We start from the raw sequence: 14,347 nt of genomic DNA, 5'->3' as shown, positions 1-14,347 counted from the left end.
CCAGCACGACAGCATTTTCTAGGGGCTTCTGAGTGGACCTGTCATTCCCTCATAAGGCTGTATTGTGTAACCAATGACATTATAGAGTACTCTAGAAAATGGAAAAACAGTGAACAAACTCATGAGTAAAACAACGGCAAGTGATTATTCTTACTTGGTGTTTTATTTGGATTGAAAAATTCATCTGGAGTCAATTGCAGTCTTCAAAAGTGAGGATAAATGGATAATGAATCCGCTCCTTGAACAAACTTAGGCTTAGTGCACTTAGCATGATACTCAATGTAATATCAAGTAAAAAATAAAAATTGCTGCAAGAACACCGATAATTTTCCTAATAGAGACGAGACATATATCAAACCATTATCTTTTAGAAATCTGAGACACAAATCTATGAATATGAAATTCCTTCAACAATTATCTGATGGAGTATTATAATTGTATGTATGTATGTATGTATGTTCAAAAGTAAAACCTCAACTCTAGATTCAAGAATACAACCCCGACCACAATTTTATGGAAAAAAATTGGTAAACATCCATAAAATGAGGATTACATGCTAAACTACGGCCAAAAAGGGCATATATCATACAGCACGAAAGGAATTTACGCATCTTCTATAGGCTCTCTTGACTCTCAAGAAAATGTCTACCAGAATAATATGTTGGCACGTTGCTTTCCTCTTTTACCTGACTGAACACATTTGGCAACACATTACAGCTGAGTGAAAAAAATTAAGGACAACTTATACTCGTTGCTCCCTTCACCGTGCGACATACAATATTAGTCGTCGCAAACAAACATCCCATCTCCAAGTGACAAAGTATACAGCCCAAGAAAATCAGCACCTTCGTCAATGGACTGCAAAATTTTCAAGGGTAATTCACGTGAAATACAATGGCAGCTGATAGATCGACATATCATGAGTTTGCACCTTAAAACCTGAAAAGACCACTCTGCTTCTGCACATACCATGTCTGAGTGTGCTTAGGTACTGGAGGGTGGTGTTCCTTGACTAAATGATGTTAGACGTTCAATAAGACTTCCCTTCAATGATTGAGGAAGCTGTGAGATGAACATTGATTTGGCATCTGTAATCAATAATTCCCTGCAAGACAAACAATATTTAGCACAAAACATTCTCAGTCGTAACTTGTAAGATAAAAAGAAGATAGAAAGTATAAAGGCATGTGTAAGCATTGTCACACTCTCAAGTCAGATCTACGTAATAGTTGGTAACGGACTCCATGATAATTGTTCATTGACAATACAAGTTCAGCAAATACATCCAACAGATTTCCATAGTTCAAGAAATGAATGGCAGACAAATGATATCCATAGATCAGTGAGCCTTTAGTCCACTACCATCTTATCCTCATTTTCCTTTTGTGATTGACCTACATGCACTTGTTACTCAGCCAAAAGTTCATCATGACCACAACAAAGACTCGGTAGGGAATTGCAAGTCATCCTCATTTCTAATCTTTTCTAAACCAAGATTTTTTAAAGTTTCCAGAAATTTCATTAAAGGCAGACAGATCACAGATGCTTTGTAATTTGGCACCTTCCAGTTGCCATATATCAATGATGTATCAATGATAACATCTTACTTCATCTAAAAAAAAAAAAAAAGATCACAGATGCTGCTCTCATTGCTACTAAGGCCCACCCTTGACTGGAGACTTAAAAGTGGTGTTTCTGGGCTAAAATTTAAACTGGACATAGAAAAGGCCTTTGAAAAATTAAACAGGAAGTATTTATTATCTATCTTCAGGCAGATGGGCTTTGGAGACAAACGGATTAAATTCTCATTCTCTACAGTTAAATATTCTGTGTTGGTTAACAGGAGTCCAGTTGGATTTTTCTCTCCCAAGAGAGGAATAGGCAAGGGGACCCTATGTCCCCCTTTCTTTTCATACTAGTCATGGAGGGTCTTAGCAGGATGATAGACAAGGCTAAACAACTCAACTTGCTGGAGGGTTTGGTATTGGCAGTGGAACAAATATCTCAGACTCTGTTTCCCACTGGTTGTTTGCTGATGACACTCACACATCTTCTGTGGTGCTGAGAGGTCCCAGGTCCAACACTTAAACATTACTTTAATAATCTTTGAGGAACTCTCTGGGCTTCACATAACATATTTAAAGTGTCATTTATCCTGTTAATTGGGTTCCAGAATTGGATGAGCTGGCCGAGATTATGTGTTGCAATACAGATTGTTTTCCAACCACCTATCTGGGACTTCCTTTTGGTGCCAAGTACAAATCAACTGAGATATGGAGTGGGATTGTTCAGAAACTGAAAAAGAGACTAGCTTCCTGGCAACAACAATATCTTTCTTTTGGTGGCAGCATCCCTACTTATTTTATGTCCCTAATTCCGATCCCATCAGAAGTCCTTCAGCATCTTGACAGAATTTCGGCTATGACCAATGCCCCACTACTCACTAGCTAAATAGGCATGAGAAAAGCACTTAGGTGTTCTTTCCTATGGGAGGGCAACAACAAGGACCATAAAGTCCACTTGATGAAATGGGACAAGGGTATTCTTCCCAAATCTCTTGGGGGGCTAGGGATGGAAGACCTGGCTCTGCACAGCAAAAGCATGCTCCTGAAATGGCATTGGAGATACAATCAGAAGGAATGAGCCTTTAGAAGGAGGTGATTCAAGCCAAATATGATGGTGATAGTCATTGGGTCTTCAACACCAGCAGGCTCCCTCATGGTTGTGGACTTTGGAAAAGAATCAGGAACCTGTGGCCCGAATTCTCAATGAATTCACCTTTGCATGTGGGTGATGGGAATCATATTCTTTTCTGGAAAGATTTATGGTTAGGCCAATTGACTCTGAAGGAAGCTTAAGCTTACCCTACGATTTTTTCCACTGCTTCCAATCGTGACTTTACTGTTTTCGAGAATTGAGAGGGAAATACTTGGTGTCCAAGCTTGAGAAGAAATCTGAATGACTGGGAGTTTGAAGAATTGTCAGGCCTCCTTGGCATTTTACAGCATATTGCCATCAATCCTCAGGAAGAGGACATGTTCACAGATGGGGCAACAGATTGGATGGCTTATACTCGGTCAAAGCCAACTATCAACTCATGAGCTCCAATAAAGCTCTAATTGATCAGTGGCCTTGGAAGCTTGTATGACAGGTGAAAATGCCTCCCAAGATCAATGACTTCTGTTGGTTAGCCTTAAAAAATGCCTTCTGACTCAACAACATACCCAGTGAAATCCCACAAGTGGAGTCTGGGGAGGGTAGAGTGTACGCAGATCTTACCACTGCCTTCTGAGTTCTGACTCAAGATAATCTCAAAAGAAGGAAATTTCACATAGCTAACAGATGCTACATGTGCCTTAACAGTCGAGAATATGTCAATCATCTATTCTTACATTGCCATGTTGCTTCAGACATCTGGTCTATTGTCTATGTACCTATCCCTCTTTGTCTTACAGTGGGTTATGCCCTCTAGTATCATAGAGATTTTGCATTTTTGTTAACTGGAACTAAAGGTTAGTTGAGAAATCCATCAAAAGAATCTGGTCTATGGTTCCAGCTACTATTTTGTGGTGCTTATGGACAGAGAGGAACCAAAGATGCTTTGATGGGACTTCAACTGCCAACTCCAAGCTCAAGGACAGATGCTTAATTCTACTCTTTTGTTGGGTTAATCTTACACCTGTTTTAACCCTGATGTTTTCTTGGATTTTGACGTGCTCAAATGGTATTTTTTTCCTTTTTATTTTTAATCAAAAAAATTTTTGCAATACAAGCTACAAGAATTATCACAAAATAATATAATGGCAAGCTAACAGCACCGGGCACAACAAATTAGAGACACACTTGTCTCTCAGTTCATATACTGCATATTAGGAAAAAGAAAAAAGAAACAGGACAAAAGAAGGAAGGTTGAATTGTGCAGTCGAAAGGACATATAGAATATGAGCCAAGGCAACAACAAACAGCACATGTTTTTTCTCTCCGGGAAAAAAAAACAGCACACGATGTGACTTGTGAGTGGTGGATGCCGACAAAGGATTCAGGGAATTCAACAATCAGATCTGAATTCAAAGAGGCAAAAAAAGAAAATCTTCACGCACCACACTAAAAGCAAGAATAGCATAAAAAAGAGCTTGCTGGTCACTTGCCTTCGAAAAAAGGAAGGAAAAACACTTGTCAATCACTTTCGATAAAACCAAATTTTCCATTCACTGTGGACAAAACTCAATTATGGCTCAATGCTATTAATTCGAATTGAAACTATATGAATCCTATGTAGTCAATCCACTCCATTACCCATCTCATTTCAATACCAAAGAAGCTTTACCAACCATTAAGGTTCAACATATTGGAACAGTACTTTCTTGTCCCAAATTAAATTATGTATGGCTACAGAACTTTTAGCCAGAGTAAAAAGAACCAAAAACAATGTCTGCTTTGTTACGTTTACCAATCTTAGACAAAGAGTAGTTTAGATATGAAGCACTATTGGGTAGACCATGAAGCATTACTGGGCCAATTTGGATGTGAAGCGCTGCTTTGCTGATTAAATAACACTCAAGCAGGAAAATGCTGGAGGGGAAACAGAGAAATCTTTTCCCTGTTTCACAGAAAAAGATGAGAGAAATTTCACTTTTCCTTCTTTTTGTTATAGATTGTCCCTAAGCTAAGTCCAACAACCACTATGCCTCATTCCCGAGCAAGTTGGGATCGACCATACGAATCCTCACTGACCATCCTGCTCTATTTAAGCTCGATCCCATATTGTATAATAACAACAACAATAGTAAAACAATAATAATAATTGTTGGCATATAAATCTCAGCTAAGACCAAAAGACTCCTAGAAAACATAAGACCTGAAAATATACTAATGTAACAAAAGCATGGTCGCAGCTGATAGGTATTCTCCTATTCAGATCTCTTTCTTCCAATCGGTCCTACTTTCGCTAGGTCTGTGTGGATCCAAGAGATTGTGTCTTTCAAGACATTCCTTCCAAGTGATTTTAGGTCTACCTCGTCCCCTTTTAACACCTTCACTCACCATGGTCCCTAAACTAAATCCGCTTTCTCAAATTAAAAACTTCCCATGCAGTTTGCAAGATATTTCTTCTGCACACTTCTCCATGATTTCCCCATAATTCTATAATAAATATTTTGGGACCTACTTCAATGCTAACACTGTAAAATTCCTCCGCAATCAACTTTATGCTCATTTTTGGTTATAACAACAATAGTAATAATTGTTGGCATATAAATCTCAGCTAAGACCAAAAGACTCCTCGAAAACGTAAGACCCAAAGTAAATATACTAATGTAGCAAAAATATGGTCCCAACTGATAGGTATTCACCTATTCAGATCTTTTTCTTCCAGTCTGTCCTACTTACGCTAGGTCTGTGTGGATCCAACAGATCATAAGTCTTTCAAGACAACTTCTTTCCAAGTGATTTTAGGTCTAGCTCGTCCCCTTTTTAACATCTACAGTCACCACAGTCCCTAAACTAAATCGACTTTCTCAAATTAAAAACTTCTTGTGTAGTTTGCAAGATAATTTTTCTGCATGCATCTCCATGATTTCCCCATAATTCTATTATAAAGAGATATTTCGGGGCCTACTTCAATGTTAACACCGTTAAAATTTTCCAGACAATTCACTTTATGCTCATTTTTGGACCACTTACATTTTAGTAGAATAATAGTTCAAATTTTCCTTGATGATTGCACCAAAACTAAAAGGGACAACACTACACCACCATCGAGGGCATATCAAAGTTAACCACTGACAGAAATGAAATTTGTACTATACTATTCTAAACCCAGATAGAATCAACTCGACATATACATTAAAATCTTTAAAAAAAAAAAAGCTTAACCAGCTTCGATATTGGTGACCAAACAATTGTGCCCCCCCCCACCCACCCACCCACCCCCCCCACACAAAAAAAAAGGAACCCCAATGGCATTAAATCCAAATGTTCAGTACGGGCATTAGTTTCACTGATAGATTTCTCACTGGGAAGAAGTAAAAATGCAATTGTCTTGGAACTTAAACATATCCGTGGACAGTTAACTTTATCATGTTTAACATACAAATTCACTTCAAGGGAACCTTTTCCCATTATCACCCTATGCAAGACAGTCCACGTCCATCTTGAGCAACATAGTTTAATTAACACAAAAGCTGAAGAAGAAAGTTTGGATGTGTTATTGCCTTTCAGTTTGGTCGAACTACAAAGATAGTAGAAAATATATGCAACTACACCCCAAAACTTAAACATGTACACAGAAATGTTAGTTTACTTTTATGAAGGTAGTAGAATACTGCATCATCTAATGAAAAAGACAAAAAGATAACAGGTCAAACAAGTTCGGAATAAGCAATGATAAGAAACAAGGTAATAGTACCCCATACATATTTGCGTTTTCCATAGTATCTAATTTATTGAAATATGTACTAAAGCAAACAAAGAAGAGGAAAGCAACTTCCGACCTCAAGGACAAGCAAGTACTCTTAATTGAACTACTTCAAACTGCAAAGCTAGAGGAACATACTTCATCGCATTAACATCTGATGCTTGAAAGTCTGATAGTGCCCCCGACTTCTTGGAACGCATAAAAGCATAGACTTCTTCTGACCAACCACATGTTCTTAGAAATGATGAAGCTTCCTGATGGAGCCTGAAACTCATTAGAAAGATAGGGTTAAATAATCACATTGCGGATATAAGATAAAGTTGTTGAAAGTTTATTTAGCTAGTTGCCAGTTTCAAGAAAAAAAAAGTTTATTTAGCAGGACACAGGAAGCAGAAAGTACTTCACGATCTCTAACCACTAAAGGTGATGACAGCAAAAGGGAGCTTCCCGATTATATAGCTTGAGAACAGTAAGAATCTGAACTCAACAGCTAGGGTCAAAGTCCTACTCAACCTCCTTCCCCAGAACTCTTCTCAGTATATTGTTAGTGAGGCCAACATAAGATATGGTTGACCAACATCATAGAGATGAGTGGTTCTAGTTTATTCATTCTCAAGGATATATAATATATGGCCAAATAAAGAGAGATGACAATACAAAGCAAAAAGTATTTGCATCCTATGCAATCAGGAGAACCCCCGCAAAAGGCAAGATCAAAATTCAGCTAAAGCTACTTCGGAGAACAAACCATGTAAAAGAAACCCCTAGCATTTTCAAAGCACATAATCTCAAGTTCTAGCAAATGTAAGGACAAGTATAACGAGTTCAAAACTTCAATCACTGTGCTATAATAATACTACGGCAAAGGAATGCAAGTAATCAAAGATAGAGTAACATACTCTTTTTTTAATTCTTCCACCTTTGCACGAGACTGAGCATCATGATCAAGCAGGATGCATTGATCTGGTGATTTTCTCTTTGAACCTGAGATAGAAGACGATTCAACATGGCCATTGGACATATCCCTGTATACAGAAGTTATTGCTGCCAGACTTTCACTATTCTCCCCATTATTTCTATGCAGACTTCCCCTCAAGGTATCTGTTGCAACACATAGGGTTTTGCCATTTCCATTTGATAAAGATGATGATCTAGTCACCTCTTTGGGGTATGGATCCTTTCCTGCAGCATTTCCATTACTTCCACCATAATCTTGATGGGGACCGTCTGCTACAGGGCTGGTTGCTACAATTGGAAGTTTTCCATTTCCATTTCCATTTCCATTCATTGAGGCATGTGATCTTGTCACTTGGCCATTACCACAACTTTTGTTAACACCATTCCTGTCTGGTAATGATGTAATCTCTTTCCCTGTAAGAACTGATGCTCTCACACCACCAGTTCTATTGCCAGATTCTCTTGGATGAAAAACCATTTTGATATTACCAGAGGTAGATACCTTCTTGATGGAAGATCTTTCAAATATGCCCAACTCTCTCACTGGGCTTGAATGCACTTTACTGACCTTAGATGTCATTGCATTTTCTTTCTCGGAGGGGTGGCCTAAAACTTGTTTTCCGTTTTCTGCTTTTGCTAAGTCACTGGTCAAGATTTTGGATTTAGCCAAGCCATTGGAGTGATTGGACTTTGACCCATTAATTGATAAACATGTCTTGGTGGGTGGTGACCTCTGTTTGGTACGAGAGAAGAAAAGGATGTACACCTTCTCCGACAACACTTCTTGCAAGAGTTTAGGAGAAACGTAAGAATCATTACAGCAGAACCAACGACCCATAGTATCCTGTTAAACAGCCAACCAAAATCAAAACACAAACAATCAGGTAACATAAAACTATGATTGCCTCTATCATCTAACAACTATCATCTTTTACAATACCAAGTAAAGAATGAAGAAAAGTTGAGACTCTTGAGACAGAGTTTTTCCCCAGTAATGATGTTGACAACACGGCAACTTTTGCATGTGAAATTATAAGCAAATGATTTGACTTTTATTTTTAATAGCTTTTTAATATTTCTCAGGAAAAAAAAATGTGAGGGGCAATTGATACAAAATGAAGCTGTCACCTTGATATATGCATAATAGTGCCCTGAATCTGGTGAAAAGCCTGAGTGGACAATCGTTCCAAAAAGATTGTATTCTGGATGCAGATCCTGCAAATTAAAGAACATGAAGTAACTTGACTATGAGAGAGATGTAGCTTATTTCTCAAATTATTTACTAAAAGTTTAGTGTTCAATCAGCTAGGATGAACACTACACTGCAACTCCACATCATTAAACTTATATATGTGAACTACTGTTCAGTCAGCAGGAATTACTGGTACAATTCTGAAAGAAGACAGTTCAAACACACCTACATGTACCTTATACTATTATGCCCAAATTGATACAACCCATTATAAATCTTAAATCCATTGTACCATGTATCAAGAATGCCAAAAAACAGTGTCTCCAAAGAAACATATACAAAATGAACTCTCTCCGAAGTACAATCTCAGCCAGTTTACCTTCTCCAATATATATGCATATTCCATCACTGTTAATATGATGAGATTGCCTGAACCTTAAGTTGCGAACATATGAGACCACAAATTTCCGAAATCAAAGATCAGAGAACATGCATAAGTTAGTGAGCAAGAAAGGAGTTCACTAGTAGAATTGCTATCTTATTTTTGATGTAAAGTAAAATACTAGTATAATCTATTTTTATCAAGTGTATTTTCATTTATAAACATGGCCAAACTAGCCGTATACAAGAGATATACCAAAAAATAAAGAATCTACAGAATATGATACTCTACAAAGTCCACTCAATCATATATACAACAGGGAACTTTTTGTTTACACCATAAGAAAATAAGGGATCGAAGACTATCCCTCAACTGAGCGAAACTCGATTCTACTCCTTCAAAAGCTCTCCTATTTCTCTCTCTCTCCAAACTACCCACATTAACACAGGCGGAACCATATTCCAAGCCCTTCTAAAAATACTACTAGTATAATTACTATTTTATATCAACAGTGTAGGGTGCAGTCCTATCTTCTATGCAGATTTTACTGACAGGTACGGAAAGTATGATCAAGCAATGCACAGAAATTATAACAACAACATCATAGCCAGTGTATTCCCACAAGTGGGGTCCGCGAAGGGTAACCGGTAACATGTACGCAGACCTTAGCCCTACCTCATAGAGATAGAGATATTATTTCCAAAAGACCCTCGAGTCTTTGACTCAAGTAACACATCACAAAGCAGTTTGAAAAAGAGAATACCACAGATATGCAGGGAAATTAGTACGAGAAATTTCAATTGGAACCCCTAACTACATGTGTAGATTCCAAATGCAAGTGAAATTAATTGCATGCAATCCCTCATTCTCTATGTATTATTGCAGAGCTGGGTCTCCCTACATTGATCCGTCCAAGAGTTGGTGACAACATTTCAGGCTCTAGTATGACAAGGCATTAGTCAAAAACGTATTTTGATCAACAATTAGATGGTTAGCAATTTTTTCTTATCAAAAAAAGATCAATAACTAGATGGGACAGATCAAACCCAGTTCATTTTTGTCCCTTCATTCCGCCTTATTCCCCTCTCCCAGTTACACTAGTACGCAGCAAGATTGGACACTCCCACCGATAGCTCTCATCCATTCTAGCGTCTTCATTCTCCCATTTGCAATCCCCTTATTCAAACTATTACCATCATAGCTTCCCCCTCACATACCCTAGGATCATCATCCCTTACCATTACAATACCCCAGTGTAATTGTTGTTGGTGACATCTCTGCCCTCTTGAGCAGCCTCCCTTGATCTTTTCTCCGTCCACTACCCCGCATCACAAAGACTTTACAACTCTACACTAGCCATTGCAATTAAGAATGTAATTTTGTTCAAGGGCAACATGAATTTGCATAGAACATGATGAAATATTTACTGGAGTGGATACCCAATATTACTTCGACTTACCAAACCCAAGGAAAAGAATAGTATATTACTTCGACTTACCAAACGAAAAGAATAGTAATACCATCTCTTTAATTATAATCAAGAAAAGAAAAGGATAGTAATACTATAGTGAATTTCATCTTGACCACCAAACAACCCCTAGTTATCCAGATAAGCCTGTGATTTCCTTAAAAACATTTTTTAACAACTGTGTTATATAAAACTTCTATGTCTCCTTGGATGAAAGAAGGTGCATTGCCAAAATGAAGGGGAAACATCACAGATGACGGATAGAAACCCATAGAAACTCTATCTACCATACGAATTCGAGAAACCATCATGCATTGGTGCCTACAGGTCAGCCTATCGGGTGATGAAAATAACCTTTCAGTTACATGTGAAACAATAATCAAGTTCAATGGTAAAAAATAAAAGATGCAGAACTCATTGTCAAATAAAAGGTTAATCCTTTGAAAACCAGCTACCATGGCAGGCTCTGAGGAAGGGCACCAGTGCTGAACAAATAGGGTCAATACCACATAATGATTTTCTCCAAATAAAATGCTGAAAAAACTACAAATTTTACAGTTGGCACCACAGTAGAATAGCTTCATTGAATATGGTCTGAATTTAATTGGAAAAGAATAAATCCAGTGGTGGGGGAGCAAAACAGCATATATTGAACTTAATCATTACTGCACACACCTGACTCGCTTTGCACATGTAGCTTGAAAGCACTAGAACCTCCTCGAATGCAATGGGCTTATCAATCTTCCCACCATATATTCCTTCAAACCTCTATTCACAACCAAATGAAAGTTAGCATTGGCAGTTGACAGTAAAATACAAAAGACAGAAAATTCCTACTGTTTTGTACCTTGAGCTGAATGACAAGAACATTTGGTGCTTGAAGAATTGACATTTGCTTCCTTGCTGTCACCAATTTCTTACAGCTAAACAAGTGTAAGTCCTTACTCCAACAGGTGCGAAGAAACAGCAGGTTTATCATACGATATGAATTATAGGAAAAGGAAAGAGGATAATACTTACTTCTCACACTTGTACTTGTTGTTTCCATCCAAAACCTCAGGCTGAAAAAATCTCTGCAAAGCATCTTTGAGTGAGCTACTGTGCAACACATCAAGACTTATATCCATAATCTCGTCCACCTTATTTGACTCAGCACCACATGACAAGCACTTGACCTGGCTCTGCAGAGCACCCCCAAAGATCTCCTTAACAATGGTATTCCCATTCCCATCAACACTACCTCCGCCACCCTTCCTTGTCTGCTGCTGCAACTTCTTCAACCGCAAACACGTATTGTGACAGGCGTCAATGACATATCGCAAGAATTCATGAGCATCCTCTTGCCTCCCAAACCTAAAATGCTGGGCGAAAATCTTTAAGCAACTATTAATCTTGGACGGAGTATCTAGTGCTGAATCGAGACTCAAAGACCTAGCTATTCGCTTCTCTAATATACAAAAAGGACATTCACTTTTCTTCCCTGAAGCAGCTGCTGCTTCAGAATCACCTGCGCAATAGAATGGGATTCAAAAAAAGCTAAAAGACCAGGGCATCAATCAAACAATCTACCAACTACACCTCAACTATTAAAAATAATTAGCTGACGTATACTATAAAAATACTACAAATATCATGCTTCAATTTAGAACTAGTTGAGGGACTTGAGACAGCTATATGAATCCTCAATAACCACAACAACTAACTCCTCAATCCCAAACTATAAGGTTCAATATATCAATCAACAATAGCCATAACAACTGCCATGCCTTGATACCAAATTAATTGGAGTCAGCTATATGAATCCCCACTAATCATTCAGCTCAATTAGGCATCGATGAACATCAATACTAAAGAAAAGGGGGGGGGGGGTTTAGCCCATGTGCGAAGTTAATAAATAAATAAACAAGATTATAATAAATAGTGGAGGAATTACAAGAAGCGGAATGTTGAGATTTGAGGCAGAAATAAGCAAGAGGAGGGGTATAAGTGAGGCACTGAAGGACGGAGTTGATATAACAGGTATTGCCGAGGTTTTTAAGCCCTAAAGGAGGACCAGTCTTGCGTCTGTGGGTGAGTAGGTTCGGCTGCCAGTTCATTTGCAAATAGGCCATTAACGACCTGATTCTTCTTCCTCCTTCACCGCCGTCAGAACCGCCGCGTATGGGCTGCCCCGAAGCTGCAGCCACCACGATCGCATCGCCTCTCCCACTTGAGTTCCTCCCTCTTCTCCCTCCCTCCCTCTCTCTCTCTCTCTCTCTCTCTCTCTCTCTCTGATGTTAGGTTTTGTAAATTCGGGTTCAGGGAGGAGGGAGATTTGGAGAAGAACGGAGGTTTAATTGTGGTTTGAAATTTTGGCAAATGTGTATTTTACTTTTGGGGTAAAATGATAGTGTGGCGCTCGCTTGTGTGTAACAAAATGTTTGCGCCAAAAGACAAAAAGAGAAGAGAAGAGTAGGAGAGTGTGGAAGCGAAGAAGGAATTCGCAGTCCCCCCCCCCCCCCCCCCCCTCTGGCATCACTATTTTGTCCTTTCCCTGCCTTTAGCGGGTCCGGGCCCTCTACGCATTTTATCGTATTTTGGGATATTTTTAATTTTTATCTATTAAATTTGTGATTTTTTATTTTTGCTCATATTTTTTATTTAATTGAAATTTAAGGGTTAAAGTATCCTTAGTGATGATCTAGTTTTACGAGGGATAAGTTTAGACAACGTTTACTTTATCGGTCATTAGTTGTGTAACATTTAATTTGCTTGGCATAAATTTAGAAAAATTTTGTCTTATCTTACATAAGTGGTGTAGTATCTAATTCGTTCAGTATAAGTTTAAAGTGCACTTATGAGTTATGCATCTATCGACATCAGTTTTGGAATAATTAAGTTATATCTTGTACGTTATATCTTGTGGGTTCTGAACTAAGCTTCTGTCTCTATCGGGCATCAATTCTGTAGGAAGTAAGCGACATAACTTATTATGTCTTGTAAAACATAAGTTATATCATATTATGATACGAAAATATAAACTCATGCCGAAAGAACTTTTTTTTTTATGTCTAGGATGTTTTCAATCACTACTTAAACTATTATACTGAAAAAAAAACCAAAAACCACATATTTAAGGGATAAAAATTAAACATCACCCTAAAATAGGACATTCGTGCAAATAACCGCATTATATATGGTTATCTTTCTTGCCAATCGAACTTGGGGCATTTGATCATAAAAATTGTGAAACTCAAAAAAAATATTATATTCAAGTTAAAATGGTATTTCAAGTATATTATGTAACTTGTTCTCATAGAAAAAGTATTTTTTCAAAATTTTGACAAACCAAACATGATTTGAAAGTCAGAAAACATTTCCTACTTAAGAAAAAAATAAAGAAGTTCCAAATATGACGAATATAGTCGGGAGGAGACAATTAGGCAAAGCCAAACCTTATCTTTGTTAATACAAAAAGTTCTTCTATGCCAGCTACCAGGTGTGGCATTTTGAAACAAAGTCAAGGTCTACACTAAAAAAATCTCATTTGATAATTGATCTCGTCTCAAGTGTACTATCTTGACCTTTAATTGGCCCTTGTCCTATACAAAGAAGTGAGCACTTGAACCAATAAGCCGTAGGATAAAAAATTTTGGTTTCTGACTTAATACTGTATTAGTAATGAAGCCTGACTAACATGAATTCACACCTGGACTACTGATGGTTGAAGTCCTAGTGACCAGAGCCATTGAAAACTATATCTAGAGAGTACCAAGCAAAGATTAATATAGAAGTTAAAAGTTTCTGCATAGGAAACAACTAGATCTAGTACAAGATGATATGGAAATCAGCCAAACAAACAGACAACTCATGAGAATAGAAAATACAGAGAAATGGTGAAGTAAATTTGAATCAAAATTTCGTTCACTAAAGTCGACGTAAGAGATCTGTCAG

At 37.8% G+C, this 14,347-nt stretch overlaps 1 protein-coding gene across 3 annotated transcripts; it reads right to left on the bottom strand.

The window, feature by feature from the left end:
- Window positions 1–406: 406 nt before the first annotated feature.
- Window positions 407–12,856, bottom strand: LOC129891759 (ubiquitin carboxyl-terminal hydrolase 25). 3 transcript variants are annotated; one of them, XR_008767232.1, is made up of 9 exons: window positions 12,348–12,856; window positions 11,435–11,921; window positions 11,262–11,337; window positions 11,090–11,182; window positions 8,501–8,587; window positions 7,315–8,216; window positions 6,554–6,679; window positions 932–1,105; window positions 407–858 (listed from the first exon to the last, which is right to left on the bottom strand). XR_008767232.1 is itself a non-coding variant. In XM_055967238.1 (9 exons), the coding sequence occupies exons 1-8, from the start codon at window positions 12,523–12,525 to the stop codon at window positions 985–987; spliced, it is 2,070 nt and encodes a 689-aa protein (XP_055823213.1). In that variant the 5' UTR covers window positions 12,526–12,856; the 3' UTR covers window positions 407–858; window positions 970–984. The 3 variants fall into 3 exon arrangements, 2 of the variants coding, with proteins under 2 accessions (XP_055823213.1, XP_055823212.1); XM_055967238.1 differs by having other exon boundaries at window positions 970–1,105; XM_055967237.1 differs by having other exon boundaries at window positions 407–1,105.
- Window positions 12,857–14,347: the final 1,491 nt, after the last annotated feature.

The sequence above is a fragment of the Solanum dulcamara genome, chromosome 6, assembly GCF_947179165.1.
Source record: "Solanum dulcamara chromosome 6, daSolDulc1.2, whole genome shotgun sequence".
NCBI lineage: Eukaryota > Viridiplantae > Streptophyta > Magnoliopsida > Solanales > Solanaceae > Solanum > Solanum dulcamara.
Note: the sequence above shows the minus strand (reverse complement) of the source record. Positions and strands in the feature narration are given on the sequence as shown.